Here is a 19,484-nt window from a genome sequence, read left to right as displayed (position 1 = left end):
TAGAGCACCTAATTATGGCCTTCCAGTACCTGAAGGGAACATACAAGAAAGATGAAGAGACACTTTTTACAAAAGAGCATGTAGTGACAGGAATAGGGGCATGGATTCAAACTGAAAGAGAGTAGGTTTAAATTAGATATTGCAAATGAATTCTCTACTGTGAGGGTGGTGAGAAAACGGAACAGGTTGCCCAAGGAAGTTGTGGATGCCCCGTCCCTGGAAGTGTTCAAGGCCAGGCTGGATGGAGCTCTGGGTAATCTGGTGTGGGGAAAGGTGTTCCTGCCCACAGCAAGGGAGTTAGAACGAGATGACTTTTTAAGGTCCCTTCCAACTCAGGCCATTCTATGATTTTGGGATTATAGGATGTGATGTTTCCGATGCTGGGTGGCAACACTGCCAGTGCTTCAGTGTGGCTCAGAAAGCACACAGTGGTTTGCATGAGGCGGGAGCAGGGATGTAGTGGCCAAGAACCCCCCACTCAGAGACCCCAGTCAGGGTTGCTTCATGTCATGGAATAGCCGGCAGCACTTTTGTCTATTTTCCTTGGAATTAAGTGAAACATTCCCACAATCCCCACTTTTTCCATAAACACAGCCCTACAGGGCGGGTAACTGAGTTTGCCAAAGCCATCCATCTGTTCATGAGTCAGTCACAAAAACAGGGCTTCCAAAACCAAATGAGGGAGAGTCTGAGGCATCCTGTGGTTTTCACCCACTTTAGTCAGGGAGATTAACTGCAGAGCTGCTGAATAATCAAGACACTTGATTTTGAATGAATGACTGTGATATTAAAAGCCATAATTTAGAGTGAAAGATTTCAGGAATGCAGCTGGATTAATTAGGTTTCACCCTTAATTGAGCCCTGGAGGAGGAACAGTTTGCTCTTGTTACTTACTACCAGGTAGGACTCCCAGAAAACATACCAGTCAGACCTTGCTCTCAAAGCTAGGACACAGTTCTGGTCCTACACTGTGCTTGTGCTTCCCAGTGTTCTCCAAGGCTGACAGTCCTTTTCTGGGACACCAAAGGCCTAGAAAAAGTAAATCTATATTTTTCTATCCTGGCCTGCACAGGTCAGCAGGACACAACCAAAAAATTTGAAAGAGGGAAGGTACTAGTAAGTGTACTAATGAAACTTTGTGTGGAGGGGTAACCAACCTAGAGAAACCAAATTTTTGCTCATAATAGTTCACAGTTTTTCAGCAACATGTATTCAAGATTTTAATTTCCAGAAAACTGCACAAGACTTAGGAAGTATAATCAGTATGTTAAAAGACCTCTTCAGAAAACGTACAACATAAGAACTCTTTGCCAACTCTTTGAATGTATTTATTTATGTTTGGATTTGTGTAAGGAAGTCTCATGCTATAAATTTTTATTAAAAACATGTCATTAGAAATAAACAGTACATTTAAAGTCATAAGTAAACCAGTAGTTTTTACGCACACTAATGTTGGGCTTCCTCTTACAAAACTGGAATTGTAGTTCACCATCATTTTTTTTGTTTGTTTATACTAGATATAAAAGGATAAAGCTGCTGCATGAAGTTTATATTTATTGTGGATTTCATATATCCCCAGACTAGGATTTTTTGTCTATTTTCCTAATAATATTTATACAGAAAACATACTTCTATTCTAGCTATTGATTTTTGATATGGTAAATGAGCTTAAACATTGCAGAAAGAATATGATAATAACAAAGATTAATACATTTGTTGCTTTTTCCTGCTTGCTGATGGGAATGATTGATTTGTATGAAAAAAGAATTATGCATATAGAAAGGCTCAACACCACCAGCTAGTTAAAGGAAAGAATACACTATTATAGAACTTTATTTTCATTAGCTACATGAAGATGTGTGTCCTGGTTTCTCAGATACTAGGAAAGCAGAATTCCTCAATGCTGTTCTCCTTTCTTGTTTCTGTTTCCTGCGGATCCAGTTGATGATACTCAAATGTCACACGGTTGACGTGTTTGCCACTGGAGACCATTCGCAGCACAGTGTTGTCACAGCCAATCTTCATTTGGGCTATTTAGGGAAAAGAGATATAAAGTAGATATAAAGATACATTTATATAAGAGAAAGTGAGGGAAAAGAGATATATAATGATGGGAATTATGAAGCACTGATACAAACAACTTTGGAAATAAAGCAAATTCATGTGTCATAATGACCTTCCACCAGTGATATTACTGATGAACTTTTGTGTTTGTTAGTTTTGCTTTACAATGATTACAATTTCATTAAGTATCCTTCCCTCTTGCAAATGCTACTCCATGTCTATGTGCTACTGTTAGATACCATGAGTGATGGATACAGGTAATGGCACTACATCCTGGAGACAGCCAAAATTAACAACATTGAAACATTTCCCGTTAGAGGGATGAGTGGGTTTGTGTGTAAGGACACTCTTCACAGGAAACAAGGCATGTGAGAGTCCCATCAAGACAAACTCAAATGGTAGCACGTGGTCTTGCTCTGAGGGAAATTGAGTGTGTCACTAACTGCTGCTTTAGGCAAGCCATTTGAGTAGAAGCTTGGCAAATCCTTTTTGTTTGGGAAACTTGGGGGAACTTCCACACTTGAGGAGAAATCTGGTATGACACTGGGAGAACAGGAGCTGCTGAGTTGGATTTTCACTTCCTTCACACCACCAGGAAAACACATTTTAATCTCATTCCAGTGCTCAGTATTATCATTCAACAGCAGCACTTAACAGTTAGCTCTTTGAACAGTTGTGGTGAATCTTTGAATGTGGTGTGATGAAAGGCAAGGCAGACCACAAGAGCCAGGCATGTGCCTTTTCTGCAGCTCTGTGGAAATGCTGCTTCTCCAGTGCCCTGTTGATACTTGTGAGATATGACAGGTGTGCCACAGGGGTTAGTTTGTCTTACCAGTGCCACAATTTGCACTCTGCTATTGAATATTAGGGAAACTGCAAGTTCTTATTTTTATGGGGAGAAATAAGGTACTGGACCAGCTTGATAGCAGAAGAGGTTCAGAGGCCCCAGCAGGTTCAAAGTAGGGAATGGGAACTCTGATGTTTCTCGGGTATGTGTTACACCTGCAGGAGAAAAGGCCTTGGAAACACTGAGTTAATGACAGAAAAGCTCTTTAACTGGGAATCTAACAACCTGCCTTCATTTCCTGCGAATTTCAAGACCTTTTTATGTGCTGACATTCTAACATTTATTTTTGTCATAGGACAAGAATTTTTAAAATATGTCTAATTCAGCCTTGTCATAATGTTTATTAAAAGGGCAAATGAATGGTCATGGGTGTGTTGTAACACACAGCCAAACCACAGGCTTGAATAGCTTTAACTCTCATGTTCTGCTAAATGTGAAGTTCACCAGTCTAGCAGGAAGTCCAGATGTGTGTGTGTGTGTGTCTCTGCATGTCATATTATGGTTAATTATTTTATTATGTGGAGGTAATCGGAAGAAGTTCTTACCAGATCCATGAAAGGAATGACAGAGGTCAGCTAGAGGAAACATCTTGGATGGGTCTAAGCCAGCTCCTCCAAGAAGTTCTACAAAATCTCCCACTCCTGCACAGCCTGCGGACGGTTTCTTAAAAAGGCAGAGGCTAAAAGTTATTTACCATTCATCTTCAAAGTGTAGCATTACTGAAGCTAACAATTGGTAACAATCACCTATGCTTAAAGCTGTGCGAAATCAGTTTCTCATCCTGAGCAGTGCTACCTTGATTTGACATTAGTAAGTTAATTTTCTTAAGAGATTCCAAAGAAAGACCTAAATGGACTTTGAAAATTACTGGCATGAGAAAAGATGTTGCTTCAGCTATAGATTTTAATGTAGATAAGCAATCTGGTTCTGGATACTTTGACATGGAATCAAATTAATGCAGGCCTGGGCTGTATGTATGCCTACATTCAGCTGGCAGGCAGGAACTTCAGTCTCACTATACCATATTTATTCTTAAAAGAATGCTAAAATGCATCATTGTGGCAAAGTTCAATTAAGGTAGAAAATAACGATAAGAGTACTGTTTTTTTCTGAAAACAATGTCTTACTATATATTAAAGCCACAAATATCCTGAAATTAATGCTGTTTGCCAAAAATATCTTACATGGGCACCTTGAACACCTTTGGGCTGTCACCCCTATGCTGCTATTGAAGTGCCTAGTTTCTTTACCTTCCTCTGCTGTTGTCCTTTTCTGCTCACTGCTGAGTAAGTCAGCTAATGCTCTTGCCCATCTCTCAAAACCTGGCTTGCTCATACACTGGTAATCTCCTTAAAAAACTTGGGCTCTCAGACTCACTGGCAGGAGAAAACAAATTTCCTTACTCTATTCTCTGAACATTTTGGAATTGGTACCCTCTTGCACTTCCCAGGCACAAATATCACCAACCGCTCCTCTTGTGTCACCAAATATCCCAGATCAGAGCAAAGGATGCTCAGCATATGGAGCAGGCAATCAGTGGTGAGCACGTTTGTATTTTGTCTGTGATGATACCTTGCTATCTAATGGCTCCTTTCTCTCTTCAGAGTGTTTGCTGCTTTCATTCATTTAAATACAGACATACAGCTCCCAGGGAGAGTGCTCCTTCCTTTATAATGAAACCCTTACCCTTTGTTACGGCAAGCAATCATTACATGCATTAATGGAACTTTGCATAATTTGGCTGCCACTGCAACATTACAGAGACAATAGTGACAGAGACAGCCCCAGCTCTCCACTCTGGGAGAAACCAAAGCACCCATGCCTTAGCAGCCAGTGTCACAGCCTATCCCTGCTTCACCCCTTCCCTTTTCTGTGCCCAGAAAAATTGCACATGCTAATATTTTCTTAGGAAATAAAGATCCCACCTTTAAAAAGAGACCATTTAAATGGCCCAGGATAAGATCAGATATTTTTATCACCACTGGGTAGATTATGGAGAAGCTGCAGTTTCTGTGCTGGTGAGGAATGACCATGGTAAACCTTCCTGAGGGAGTCTGAGAGATGACATTGCAAGCTGGGACACAGGAAAAGGTACAAGAGTTACTTGTCCAGTCATCACTGCATGTAGGAAAACTACATAATTACAGTACCAAAAAAGCAGAGATAGTTTAATTACTGTAAGTTACAACCAAATGCTGAAAAGAAAGTGTGCAGCATTTTGTGAGGTTCTTGCATAGCATTTGTTCCTTAACAATTTCCTCCCCATTGTTTACTGTTTAGCATGAGGTCTGGCAGAACCCTAGGGTGAAGCAGTCAATAGAAGAGCTCACACCTGAAAGCTGTGCATCAGGGACTCACACAGTTTGTCAGTTTGAAGGAGGCTAAACATGGGTGAAGGTAGGGATTGTGTTTAATTGACAGCTTATTGCCTGATATTGCCAGCAACCCCCTAAATCCTATTCTGTTCCTCTGAACTGGAGTTGCTTACATGGCAAAATATCTCACTGAAATGACAGCATGATTTTATCTTTAAGGTCAAGCTTATGAGTTCAGGTAAAGCAGTAACTTATCATGTATGTGAGCAAACCAAGGGATCCTTGACATAGATCTGCAGTTGCTTTAGCGGGACAGTGAAAGACAGCGGCCACCTCCAGCACTTGAATACAATGATCATCACATCCATGGGCATGAAGCCACACCAGAGTGGGGACCCAGCTTGCAGTCTCAAGTCTGAATAACATAGAGTAAAGACACAGCAGACATGCTGTCAACTGTTTTCTGGTTTTGGGGGCTTTGTTTTGGTTTTTTGTTTTTTGGGGAGGTTGCTTGTTTGTTTGGGTGTTTTTGTTTGTTTTCTTGTTTGTTTTTTTGTTTTGTTCTGTTTTGTTTTCTTTGGTCACTTTGAGTAGTTAGGCAGATAAATCAGACTGGCCTGAACAATAATTGCTAAATGTCCCATCCTCTCTGGAAAAAACAATTCAAGAGAGGTACTGGAACAGGTTTCCCAGTCAAGTTGTGGGTGCCCCACTGCTGGAAGAGTTCAAGATCAGGTTGGATGAGGCCCTGGACAGCCTGGTCTAGCGTGTGGCATTCCTGGCCATGGTGGGGGGTTGAAATGAGATATCTTTATGGTCTCTTTCAACCCAAGCTGTTCTATGATGCTATGATAATTTGTGCCTTGGCAGCTCAGAGGCTTAGGGAAAGAACTTGCAGATAGATCCCTGTGGTCGTACATCTCTCATAACTACCACATAACCATTCAATACACTGATTTTACTGTTGACCTTTTTCAAATATTTTTTCCTCATTTTTCACCCAGATCTAGAAAACACTGAGATTGAATTGCTAAATTAATACTATTTGTTCTAGCTAAATGTGTTGGAACATGCCAATATTAGATTGGGAGGGATCTCATCTGAAAGAAAGAGCCTTACAGTCTTGCATATTGAAGCCTATGTGATCTCTTAAGCTCATTTTTCTCTTGGGGCACACACTGAGCCTGAATCAAGCCTGCAGGGCTCCACCTCCCTTACCTCAGCCTTGTCAGTGCAAATAACCACAGTGAGAAAATTCAGTGCAAAACAACACAATCTTTCTGCTTCCAAATTCAAGCCCCATTGGTAGTGTGAAATTCAGACTTACGGAAGAGATTGCTGTTTTTCTTGACTGTGACAGTAAATCCATTGCCTGGTTGCTGAATCCTGAAGAAGATCATTGCCACGTTTTGTGATGATCTGATGCTCCTCTGAATATTCCCACTTTCACAGAAGTCTACATATCTTTGAGAAGTGGTGAGTGGATGGTCCAAGGAACTGGGAAATTTCTCTCCCTTGAGTATCCATCCATCAAACACCTACAGAGGTTAAACAATACAAAACAAGGTTTTGCTTATTGCTCTGTTAGCAGAGAACAGAAACAAGAAGTATAACAGACACTCTTTTCTTTTGACACCATATAAACTGTTCAAAACTGCAAACTGAAAAAAAATTCTTTGTATTTATTGATTTCCTAACAATCAACTCATTATTCTTGCTTTAACTGATATTTAGGAAAGGGATACATAAAACTTTTAATGTTTTTATCTCCTTCAGGTGACAACTTTTGTTGGTTTTTTTTTGTTTGGTTGTTTGGTTTTTTTTGAGGGAAGTATCTCTTTTTGCTTCAGCATCGTCACATTCTTTTTTCTGCAGTTTCATTGTTACTATGAGAAGTTTTTGACCAGCTTGATTTGGGAGCCACAAGATAGATAAGTAACCTTTTCAAGCTCTGGGCATTATGTCGATTGATATGGCCTGTAATTTTCTACCATCCATGCTTTACAGCTTGTCATTTATGATCCCAGTGGCCTTCCAGAGAAATTGGAATACAGGAAAAATTTGAATTATTGGCAGAGGTACTGCTTTCACTTGTTCAGTTCTTTCACCTTCTTTAACCGCTAGCAAGCAAAATAAATCCTGCATTACTTGTCTGGACCTTAAGCATCAGCTTCTACAAATCTTTCCTTCATAACAAAAAAGCAACAATTTTCCCTCACAATCTGGAGAGAAATGTGTCAGAAGTAGAAATACCTATTAGCTCTAGCATAGATATGCAACTGCCTGCCTTGCTGTTTCAATTCCCTCCTAGCTGCTCTCACATGGTAATTCCTTAAACACTTCAGCCAGTACTCCCAAAATTCAAGGACCAGGTTTAGCCATCCCTTCAGTCAATAATTCTGATGTATGTGGGACTTCATGATGAAAAAAACATCAGGAACTGTCTGGATTTGCCAGAACTGTAAGTTTCTGAAGTAATGTGATGCAGGTGCTCAAATTACATGAGGGAAAAGCTGCCTGTATACATACAGCAATATAACAGAGAAGTTTGAGACACCATTACTAGAGAAAGGAAAGCTCAATAAAACATATCTTGGCATTTTTCTAGCCTCCATGAATGACCATAAGTCCAGGTACAAAAGCCTTAGACCCACAAGAGAGTGAAATCAGCCTCCCTGTAGCCACATGGGGGGAGATCTCAGCCAAGATATGCAATGGAAGGACAGAATTCTCTGGGGTAAAGTGAGTTGGAGAAAAGGAAAGGGCTAAAGAGCAGCTTTCCTCCTTCTCCCTGTTCCTGGACCTCAGCTTGCTACGAGGTTGGATGTGGTCTGTTCTGTGCCTTGCCACTTCAGCACAAAGGGCAAAGTGCAAGGCGAGGGGAGCCAGGGATCACCGAGCCTCCCCTTCTCCCCTTGACTGAGGTTCAGATCTTGATGAATGCTCCTGCCTGCCAGAGAAATGTGCTGGTAAAGTTTTTCAACACTGGAATATGAACAGCTGTGAGTCACGAGTCTCCTTCTGTTCAGAGACAATGTCCTGAAAGTTTCTAGCAGGAAAATTTTAAAGAAAGCCTTCAGTGATCCACTCACTATTAACCTGATGCTAAGTGACCTGTGAGCAGAGGTCTGAGAGCAATAAAGGCAGTCCAGAGATGTGTGTCATTATTTGCAGGGCTCATGAAGTTCACAGTAATGAAATGAAATGAGTAAATCCCACTGACCAAATTTTCAGCCATCCCCCTGGGTATGGACACTCCATAGAGGTGGCTTCTGGAAAAGTTCAGAAGAGATAGTACAGTAGTCTGGAGAGGGATCCTCATCCTACATCTGACTTTGCTTTAGAGGAGCGGAGATGGGGGGGGGGGGGGGGGGGGCGGGGGGCACATACTCAGAGTTTCTCAGGGAGGAGAAAGAGCCATCCCAGAAGTGCTTGCTTTGTGAAAGCCTGTTTTGTACACAGAAACATACACAAAACACAGATGTGCACCTGCCCCTTGCACACACAGCGAACACCTCACAAGTCACAGGAGACCAGCGCCTTGCAGCTTCTTACCTTCAGGAAGTCCCCGCCTTGGCAGTCGATGTTTACGTAGTCGTACTGTATCGTGATGAGCTCCTCGGGCTCCCCGATGAAGAAGGTTGCGCAGTGCAGCTGTGGTTGGTCTGTGGTGAAGGTGAACTGCCCCTCTATACTCAGCATGTCAATGCACCCTGGAGAAGCAGGGACAAAGGACTACTGCCTCTGCCTGCTCTGGAGGGAGACTCGGTGCCAGCTCCCACTGTGCAGGAAAGGAGTGGGATAGGAGAGACCCCCCCGCGCTGGGAGCCGGCTGGCAGTGAGGACAGGGAGAGCCAGCTGAAGCAATTAGGAGCCTGCTGAGCATCAGAAGATGAATAGTAGCTCGCAGGTGTGAGCACAAACGCGTGACGGGGGGGATGAGGGGGGAAGGTATGTCAATGCATCGCTGAGCAGAAAACTCTGTGTGTGTATGCGCACAAACACGCTATTCTTTCATATTTCTCCCCCGTTACAGCTACTACACCTGCCCCACCCCTTGGCAATGTGACCTTGCCTGGGGACATGGGTAGGGAATCCCCATCCTGCTCCAGTTATGTGTGACCATCAACTATGAACCCAAACCCTCTGCCTCAAACCACAGGTTTCTGTGGATTTAATGCTTTGTCCTTTTTCTCTCTAGTCTTGCAAAAAGCTCCTGCAGCTCTGTCATTCCCAATTAGCCCTTTCACCTCCCTGAAGTACCCCCAGGATTCTCCCACCTGCCAGAGGGACCAAAGAAACTCACGGAGCGACCGCCGGTAGATCTGTCCTGCAGACAGCTCTCGCTTCAGATCTTCACTGAGTAGTAGGAAGGGGTCATCTTCACCACCAGCATCCCTCACCTGGTGGAAGATGGAGGGCAAAAAGAGTCTGGGGCAAAGTGAAATGCAGCCCTCTCCCTGCACCTCTCAAGAACAGGCACAGCACATTACATCCCTCCTGCAGAAACAGCAGCTGTGGAACAGCTCATGCAGAAAGCTGCCAACCTGCAGCAGAGGGGAAATAAACCTGGCATCTAAGAGGTGAGCCCAGCAGCTAAGTGCACTGAGAGTCTCTTAAATCCTCAGCAAAACTGCTGAGCATAAATAAAGAGAGGGCTAGTACAGAATACATGGGACTGTTGCATTAATGTTACCCAGGTGTAAGTTAAATGCAGGAGAAGCGGGAATAGGAAAGGAAGAGAGAATAAAGCACAATACTTGAAAGCTTAGAGTACAAGTTAGAAGATAGCAGCTAAAAGCACAGCAAGATGTTTAATCATCAGTCCTATTGCTCACCTCTAGGTATCTGGTTTCTCCCTTGGAAGCTGCCAGGAAGATGAGAACGAGGTGGCATTGAAACTGGAAAGCAGACGGCATGCTGACACCTCCTCTGGCGGCCGTCCCCCTGTGGCCAAGTTTCTCTGGGTCTGTGCCGGTATGCAGAAGCCGCTGGGGTGTCTTGGAGCGACTCTTTTTATAGAGCTGTTGGGAGGGGAGGCACTTGGTCCCCGTACTGATAGGGTAACCCATGGTAACTGAATTCCTCTCTCAATGACACAGTACGTGGGCATGACAAGGGTCCAAACTGCAGCCACAAATTTTCAAGACGGTTGAATTCCCCTCTCTGGCAGATGTCTTTCCTCCTTATCTATCTGGTGAAATAGCTGAAAACCTCTGGGGAAGACAGCCCATCCCTGTGTATATGGGGCACTCATGCACTGTGTTTATTTCCAGTTACACCAAAGTGAGCAATGAGGAGCATCCCTGCCTCCTCCTAGAGCAGTCCCGGGGCATTTCAGACCTGCAGGGCTTCCTGCCTACCTTCTGCTGCTCTGTGACATGCAGGTCTCTGCAGTGCCTGTGACGGGTGCTTCCTGCTGGCCAGGCCTGCGTGGGCTCCCCTGCGTCCCAGGCAGGTTTGCAGCCTGTGTCAACATCCCTCCAGGGCTCTGCAGCAAGCACACAGGCAAAACCAGACAGCTCTTCCCAGCAAAACCAGCTTTCATACAGAAATTACGAAAACTTGGGCTTCCCAAGTGCATATTCATCACAGGACTCCTGATACTGCTTCAGCCTTGATTCTCAAGTGAAACCTGAGAAGTCCTTTAAAAGTTGAGCCTGGGAGTGAAAATTCATAATTCTGCAGAGTACTAAAAATCAGGAACTCAGCAGAAGTATTAGATGTGGGGTATATATCTAAAACCCATTAAAATTCCTTTGGAATTACAAGCTTTGTTGGAAAACTGCAGGGTTTAGTCCCAGTTTGCATTAGAGGATGGCTGGAACATTAATCAGGAAGGTGAGATGTGCCTTGGAGACCATGAGGATCAGAAGGGGCTGCAGAAGACCCCAGCCTATTGCTTATTGTTACCAGCCAATTGCTTATTGCTTGCTTGCTGTAATTAATAAAACTTTTCTCTGATTGAACCATATCACTCTTTTGAGTGAATTCATAACAACGTCACCATAGTTTGAACTCTTGTCTATGAATAACTGAGATCTGGGCTTAGCACAGCATTCACCAGTGGGGGTGCCCAGAAAAGCAGGAAGCCCCACAGTCTGGAGGACATTCTGGCAGATGAAGTGAGGGGACTGTCCTCCTCCAAATGAACAAGGTGGTGGGAGGGTGGAGGTGCCACCTCCATATCTGCTGTAATCTATTGCTCACACAGGGTCTATGGTGACTTTGAAATTCCTATGCACCACCTTGGAGTTTGATTGTACAAATACTCTGTGTAACATTGGTGCAAAAACTGAACCCAGATACCCTTTGCTGTTGATATGGAACTTAATTTTAGCAGAAGTACTGAGTTGTTTTCTTTCCTACTTTTCAGCTCTGGGCTCAGCAGAAGCTGATGAAGCAGGGTGACATCCTGACCAGCCTCATCACAAAGCCTCCCAGTGACTGAGGTAACTATCTGTGTCTTCAAACACAGGCCTGTCCTCAGACCCCAGTCTCCTATGCTTTCCTTTTTGCAGCTCTAATGCTTGGGGAAGGCAAGTATTTGGGATGGAACAGGAATCACACACAAAGAGATGCAGCTGCTGCTGCTGGCTGGGGTTCTGCTGCCTCAGGTGGAGCTCAAGCAGACAGATCCCCAAAAGTGACCACCAGAAGGAGAAAGAAGGGGTTCATCTCCCAGCCCTGCATCCCAGGTGTCAGAGGGTGAGAGAGGGTGTGAGGCCATCTTCTCCCTCAACTCTGCTGCCTCCTCAGTGTGTCACAGGTCCCCATCCCCTCTACCCTCCCTTTGCTTCTGCAGCACTGCTTTTGTTAAAAGTCACTTGCAGAAACTGAGATTTTTCAGAAGATGAGAATGTGACTAACGAAGCAAAGAAAAATTGCTTTGAACTGGGTTCAAAACATCCCTGCAGCATTTCAGAAGGAAAAAGCACCTTCAATGTGATACAAACCCTTGGTGACTGAGGAGAGTGTAATTTTTCTTTCATGGAGTTGAGTCATGATAACACTCTGAAGGACAAATTTTTTTTGTTCATAACAAGTTGTTTAACACAGTAAAATCGCTCCCAGTGACACCCTGTCACAGGCTAAATAATCCAGTTGATTGGCACCTTGATCTGCTAACAGCTGTAACTTACCCTGGGAGCAGCCCCTTTTCCTAGAAGAAATGATGGAAACCCATGGTGCTGGTGAGAGTCTGGGCTGAGTGAGCTAGTGCAGGCTCACTGCTCTGCTGCAACTCAGGATGGTGTTGTTTAGACACCCCAGTCTTTGCAGAGCCTTGGCTCTGTTAAACCTGTTAAACCAGACCTCATGGGTGGGCTTTTCAGGAATGTGCTTTGGAGGACCTGCCATCCCCACTCATGCTTGAAGCTTGTAGGTGTCTTGTCAACTCTTATAGAACAGAAGAAATCCCAGCTGTAGTATGAAGTGGAGAAAACACAGCTGAATAAAGACAGTAACAAAACAAACTCCATTTACTCTCCCCCATGATGATCAAATCATGCTTTGTCCTATAATACAGATGGTAAATGCAGCTTCTTCTACAAAGTAAAAGTAGTTATTACAGGAATAATACACATGTAGTGCTCAGTAGTGAGATTTCTTAGCGAGAATTGCTTGAGATACAGACAATCTTTAGGGATCCCTCCCTGCAGCAAAGAGGGGCCAGGTGTTATGAACCCATTCTGCTCTCAAAAAGGGTCCCATGGGTGCCCAGCTCACTAATACAGCTCTTCTTACTCCTCAGTTGCAGCCTGACTTGTTGCACAAGCAGCTTGAGCAGACCAAACCTCTCTCTAGCATCAGGATCTTAAACATGAGTTAATATTTCCTGTATAGACACAATTCCAAGCCAGCTCCACACCACAGGGATCAGCCTGGCTGCTGCATGTCCCATGGGGACTCCTCTTCTTGTCTGTGACTGATGGTTTCTTGAACTGAGAGGTGCTGCAGTGAGACTGCACTGCAACTGCTCCAGCAAATATGAGCAGTCCTGCCTTGGGCACTCTGTCCTCAGCTGTTCATGCTGGCTTCTCACTACTGCTCAGTGCTGGCCAAAGAGATGCCATGTGGGGTCATGCACAGGGCAAGACCTCTGACTGGACTTTAAACTCCATATCGTGTCAGCTGCTAAACATTGTGCTGAGCTACATTTATTTCCTTTATGCTCTTTCCTACTCTCACTGAGAATTCATTCAGGAGTTAGCTTTTTTTTCCTTCACGGTGTCCGGGAGATGTACTAGTACTAGTACTAGTCATTCCTGTCTTTTTATCATGTGGTTGCAGGTCTCATATCAATATCAGTGTCTTTGAAGAGTAGGAGATTACTACACATCACTTCTAGTTTATTATACATGTTCAACTGTTTGTGAATCCTTCAATATATTGTTTCTGAACAATCGGATTGGTTCATTAAGGATAAATAAAGATTAAGGTTAGAAGGAAATCCAGTGTTTCTGCAGTGTCACAAATGCTACAGTGAAGGACAAATTTTTTTTCCCATCTTTGCTAAATAACAATCAGTCACTGCTTTGAAATAACAACACACAAAAGAAAGCAGGGGGAAGACTGTACAGCAAATCAGTCCTGAATGCCATTAGGAAACTATAATGTCCTTTGATGCAGACATGCACAAGACTTTGCTTCAAACTCTGTCTGAGCCAAAGAAAAACATGTAAGAAGCTCCTGTTCCTGGCTCAGTTTAAGCACCTGCACTGTGGACATGCTATAGGAAAGATACAATTCAGTGTGGCTAAAGTAAGTAAATTGGCCCTGACAGTGATTTGAAGACACGTCCTTTTTGCGAGAACTCGGTCAGAGTTGCAATGACAGCTGAAGGAGAGCATTTCCAGCAGCAGAAACACAAAGTCTGAGATAACATTTTGTGCTTCAATCCTTTACTCTTGTGTATTATTTCAATATCAGACAGGTGTCCCAACAGTCTGTGATCCAACCTGAATCCAGGACTCCTCCCTCTGTAATCAGTGGACATTTCCATCACTGATTTCTGTTCCTACCTGTCTGCCTCAGCTTTGCCTGGGTAGGACAAGTCTCTTCCAAACCTCACCACACATCTCTCTGTAACACCACTTCTGTAACTTCTCTGTGTGTGTCTAAATTGGCTTTAAATAGGGCTGAACTTTCCATAAGGTGAAGTAAGAGTAGCTTGTTAACTCTGGGCAGTTTGACACAAGAGATGGTGTGATTTGTCACATTAAGTGGCTTAGAGGGATGACAAACGCATGTGATTTATGAACTGAAAGCCTATCAGCATCATGCAGGCTTGATGATAAGTGTTGCATTAAATCTATTTATGGCATTGGCTAAAAGCAAAGATTGTGAAACCTGCAGTTTAGCGGGTTACAAATAATCAAGCAAACATTATATTCAGACACTGAGATTACCCTGAGGGCGGTTATCACTACCAGCTCTGCCTGTGAGTCAACCAGCATCTACACAAAGCAGTCAGGGCCAAGAAGGGAGAGAAAAGTTTTTTTTCCAGGAAGGAGAGCAGAGGTATGAGAATGGGTGACTGGAAAAAGCACATGCCTTGGCTCTGGTGTTAGGAGAGGCACTGGATGTTTGTTGAGCTGTTTAATTTTAGCGTGGACTTTCCTCCTCTGTGGATCCTCTGAACAGAATCTCCACCCTAAAGGGTTGCTGCAGGAGGGCCTCAACACCAGAGCTGCACAGAGGTTGTCAGCATGGCCCCCAGACAGCCTCTTCAATCCTATCATATTTGCCTTTGCCGGCTGCAGCAGCTGCTCTGAGCAGTACTGCTGCCCATGCAGAAGAACAGTCTCCTTTCCAAGACATGGCACAGCTACTGCATCTAGACTTTGCTTGGAAATTTAACCCTCAAGGCCAGGTCATGTTCTGTTCTAGATTTCCTTTCCTATAGCCGCAACTTTTTCCCAGTGACCCTACCCAAAGCAACAGCCGCTGGTCCTTCTCTCCCAAATTTCCTGTTCAGCTTGGGGCTAGTAGAACATTTGTGACTTTGTTTTCAATGCTGAGCCAGGTTATTACACAGAATATAATCTTGGATGTGTTGAGAAATTCCCGTATTTCCATACATCATGTTCCAAAATTTGTTCAATCTCTACTTTGTTGAAATCAAGTACAACCTTTATCTTTGACAAAGCACCACTTTCATAAGTGATATTTTAAGATGTTTTGGGTTTTTTTTTTAATCCAAGAAGGACAAGTATTTCTTAGCTGAAGTGACTGTCCCTGAGGAGAATCATTCTCATCCAGAAAAAAACTGTAATTCAACACAATTCTGGTAGTGTTAGACATCACAGTAATGGACCTAACTTCAGAAACACTGTGAATGGTTATACAATTCAGGCAGTCAGTATGAGTCAGATAGAGATGTCAGCATACCCAACATAATGGTATATTTATCCTTTCAACTGCTCCCTCTGCATAGTCTTTTGTTTTTCATGTATGTGTTTCCTTACCAGTCATCCCCAGTACTCTGCAGCCTGCAGTGCCAATTTGATCAGTTAGGCTCCAAATGTTTTTAGGTGAAAGTACAGGAATATCTTGTGTTAGTGTAAAAATCACATTCGTTGAAGGACCTTGAGCTGGTCAGCACTTTTCCACCTCCTGAAGTCCAAAGGCAGCTTCACCTTTGCTAGCAATGTCACAGAGCATCTTTAGCTCAAGTGCAGTAATGGGCTTTTTAATTTCAAACATTAACTATTCTCCTTCTTGTAATACTTATTACTCCTAGGGCACCAAAAATGGCCAACCCCCCCCCCCCCCAAGAGAGAGGTTTTTCCTAAATCTGCAGAATTAGGTCATTAGTGCAAGGGCAAAAACAGTTCTGCTTTCATCTACTGAAGGTGTCAATAGTTCAATGGGATGGAACTCTCCAGCTCTGTGTCTCATCCAGACACATCACCCAGGGATCACAGGGATCTGTTTGCTACTGCCATTTGATGTCCCCAGCCAGAGCTGAGGAATTTACATCTTTCTGCAGCACTCTCAACTTCTCACCATTTTTCACCTCCGAAGAAACAATCTTAAGTAGTGCTCCAGGTTGATTCAGCTGATTTTCTGCCCTTTATAGTTTGTTCTACACACAGATCTTTTCCCTGATATAGCTTTATTCTGTAGTGATTTTCTGAGTTCAGGCAACTACTGTGAATGTAAAATCAAAGCAATACATGGAGTTTTAAGGCAATGTCCACTGAGAGATATTTGAAAGCTATACTATGATGATTGCTCTGCACCCCGTGTAGTCAAACAGGACCTGAGGGGGCTGCTTAGAATTTAAAGCAAATGTGCACCAGGAACATTTTCCACTGATTTTCCCCCAAAGATCGAGGCTCTGAGCAACTACTTCTTCCGTCTTCCTTTTTGCTGTCTTGTTGCAATATTTGCAGTTTTACAGACATGTCCTTATTTAGCCAACCAGCTTACAGAAACACAACTTTCCATTGAAGGCTAATTTAGAGTCTCAAGCACATGTTCTCAGCTGCTGCAAAATTATGCCACTGAGTGCTATAGGCTCTGTCATTTTACATCAGCTGAGAATCTGCTTGCAAGGGCAAAATAAGTGGATGCAGCTGCAGTTCTCTTCCTTGGGAGTTGCCCCTTATACACAACTGATAGCAGGTGGCTGAGAGTTGGTATTTAAAAACGACAAGTTTTTTGGTGTTTCTTTTTTTTAAATATTTCAGCTGAAGTTCATTCATGTGCTGTCTTTGATGGCTGCCTGGGACCTATAGCCCTTCATAGGTCCATCCTTCAACTCAGAGGAAAGGATTTGGATAGCATTAATTTTAAAAATGGATTTCTAGATCATAAATTAAACATTCATTCTCTCATGCCGTATCATGTGGCAGAATAAAGATAAAATTGAAAATGTGACCCTTTTTTTCTTCAGATAATACAGTGCTATTCAACAGACTCAATTATCCCTAAAGACACATGCAATAATTGATGGCCTGTCAATCAAAGGCCTTATTAGACATGCACATGATGTCACATCACAGTCTAAATCTTAATCTAAATCTAAATCTTCCTGCCAGTCAAAAATCTTTATATAGATTAATCGGATTTCAGATACAAGTTTTGTGTGCAACCTTTTACCCAACCTTTTCAAGGCTGTGATCAGAGAGGACCTGGATCTTTCATGTGTGCTGCTGAGCTGGTATGATGGACTCTGGGCTGTCCCTGAGAGTTTTTTCTCCTGGCCCTGCCCCTGCCTTATGCTGTGGCATTGAACCTGGGTTTGCCTTGGGTGGCTTACCTGGGGTGGACCTGCACTGCTAGGATTGGTCAGTGGAAATCAATAACATTACTGGTTACTGGAAACATTGCCTGTGCTGCTGGGGCCTACTTCTCTTTCCTGTCCCACAATCCCAGGCAACTTTGTCTCATATCTTAAAAGGGAGAAAACAGTGTTGTAGAATATTGTTATCCCATTGAACTTGACGCCTTCCACACTGCTTGGATTATTATCCTATTGCACTTCTGCACCTTCCATTGAAGAGTGGGAAAGGTGGTGCCTTCCTATTGGACCTAGCTGATAAGTCACAGCTTCGAGACACAGCTCCATTATAAATTCTTGTCCTCATGGTGGTGTCATACACATCTCTTCAGGATTGGCAGCTGGATAACAAATCTGAAAATGTTATAAATTTACTAACAGGTAATGCATCAAGCTTTGTGTTGCCAGTTGCACTGGCACTTCAAGTCTCTTTTGAACTGAAATAAAAGCAAATGGCAGAGGCTGAGGCTTTCAAGATAATGGAATTTATCTTCTGCAAATCTGCTCTTTAGATGTCAAGCAAAGCAATTTCATAACATATAGAAAAGATCTTGTCTGGCGTTGTTGTATTTTTATCTTTGATGTAACTTAAAAATATTAGGCCATGTTTTGGTGTTCAATTTTCTATAGGTTTTTCAGACAGCCTGATAAAACAAATGGAAAAAAATGTCTGTAATTAGACATCATTCCTAAAGCTGAGGCACTCTGGTGAAAGCCACACAGCAATCTTGGTCTGCATGTAAAACTTCAAAGTGCTTCCTAGATTCGTGAAGTAGAGAAAGACTTGAAGTCAGCAGGAAAATATCAGTAAACAATGAGAAAAAAATCCTGCCTTCAGGTTTGAAGGAGAAAAGGAAAACTCCAAACGTTCACATCTGCAGGACATCGTGTTCATAGTGAGGTTGGCATTATATGCACCATCTTGCATAGCCAATGTAAGTGGTTTCCGTCCTGAGGAGTGCTTACAGAACAGAGGATTGCTCACAGTTTTTTCTGGCTAGTGGCAATTCAAAACTTTCAGGTGATCATATATCTTTTTTAGAAACAATGTCTACTAAAGGAACATTAGTTGGCTCCTGTGGGAGAGGAGTGAGAGAGGGTCACTGGTGCAGTGGGACAGCCCATAGTTAGCTCAAGAATAGGATGGCTAATCTTATCCCAGGGCCCCATATTGTGTGAAGGTTTTCTGGGTTTTACCTTATGAATGTGTTTTGTGCGTTTTCTTACTTTACTGCATGGTTTCCAGCCTTTGTACAAAAAGATTTCCTCTGAGAGAACAGAGTTTAACATTTGTCCTTGCAGTTAAAAAAGCCACAGGAAACACCTAACAAGACAAGCCAAAGCCAGTGATTTATGAGGTTTCATAAAACTTTGTTGGAAAAAAGATAATTTGAGTCATTCTCCTCTGATTCACTCACAGCTCATCTGCAAGTAAGCCCCTTCCACAGAGCAGTTTGTATGCACACAGTCTCTAGTAAATTCTTCTGATGAGAAGGCTCCACTGGCCCTCCATCGCCGCAGTGGCTCTTGCTGCCTGTCTTCAGGGCACATTGCTGCTGCCAGCTGTGACCTAGCATCATTCCGCTATGCACCTGGGCTGCTACATTGTACAAGGGTTCATCAGGGATGGGAGAGGGTTTATGAAATTTCTGGAGATTCTTGTTCAAAATTTTTAAAGAAGGAACTGGTTTTTACTGGGATAATCTTACTCCTTTTAGCTTGGAGTTGAAGCTTTAGACTGCTCTCCTTTCACTTCCCCTTGGAGGACAGGGAAAAGCTTAGAGGCTAGCAACAGTTTGGGACCCATGAGAAACCATAAAAACAGTCTTATGTTTTCTGGCTGATACTTTTGCCATCCTGAAACAACATTTGCGATGATACTGAGGTGCATGACATTAAAGGGAACAAAAAGTTGTCCGGTTGTTGGCAGTCTTACTTTTGTACTTCCTGTCATGTTGGTCTAGAAAAT

The 19,484-nt window shown here is 43.1% G+C and overlaps 1 protein-coding gene and 1 long non-coding RNA gene across 7 annotated transcripts in view; one reads left to right on the top strand and one right to left on the bottom strand.

Moving 5' to 3' along the window:
- LOC111940696 (uncharacterized) overlaps positions 1–13,678 on the top strand; it is a 44,554-nt gene extending 30,876 nt beyond the window's left edge. For 2 of the 6 annotated variants that reach the window (XR_015281003.1, XR_015281002.1), the window contains 3 exons: positions 9,428–9,809; positions 10,071–10,203; positions 11,603–13,678. This is a non-coding gene — a long non-coding RNA (uncharacterized LOC111940696). Of the gene's footprint in view, positions 1–9,427; positions 9,810–10,070; positions 10,204–10,502; positions 10,685–11,602 lie in introns of all 6 variants that reach the window. The other 4 variants (XR_002869617.2, XR_002869618.2, XR_015281005.1 and 1 more) reach the window with 3 other exon arrangements.
- On the bottom strand, positions 1,307–10,342 carry CRHBP (corticotropin releasing hormone binding protein). The gene is made up of 7 exons (XM_023943527.2): positions 10,065–10,342; positions 9,533–9,629; positions 8,782–8,939; positions 6,554–6,764; positions 4,837–4,985; positions 3,457–3,574; positions 1,307–2,030 (listed from the first exon to the last, which is right to left on the bottom strand). Exons 1-7 carry the CDS (start codon positions 10,296–10,298, stop codon positions 1,873–1,875), a joined length of 1,125 nt encoding a protein of 374 aa, XP_023799295.2. The 5' UTR covers positions 10,299–10,342; the 3' UTR covers positions 1,307–1,872.
- Positions 13,679–19,484: the final 5,806 nt, after the last annotated feature.

The sequence above is a fragment of the Cyanistes caeruleus genome, chromosome Z (assembly GCF_971803275.1).
Source record: "Cyanistes caeruleus chromosome Z, bCyaCae1.hap1.1, whole genome shotgun sequence".
Lineage (NCBI taxonomy): Eukaryota > Metazoa > Chordata > Aves > Passeriformes > Paridae > Cyanistes > Cyanistes caeruleus.
This window is presented reverse-complemented; position numbering and strand designations above follow the sequence as displayed.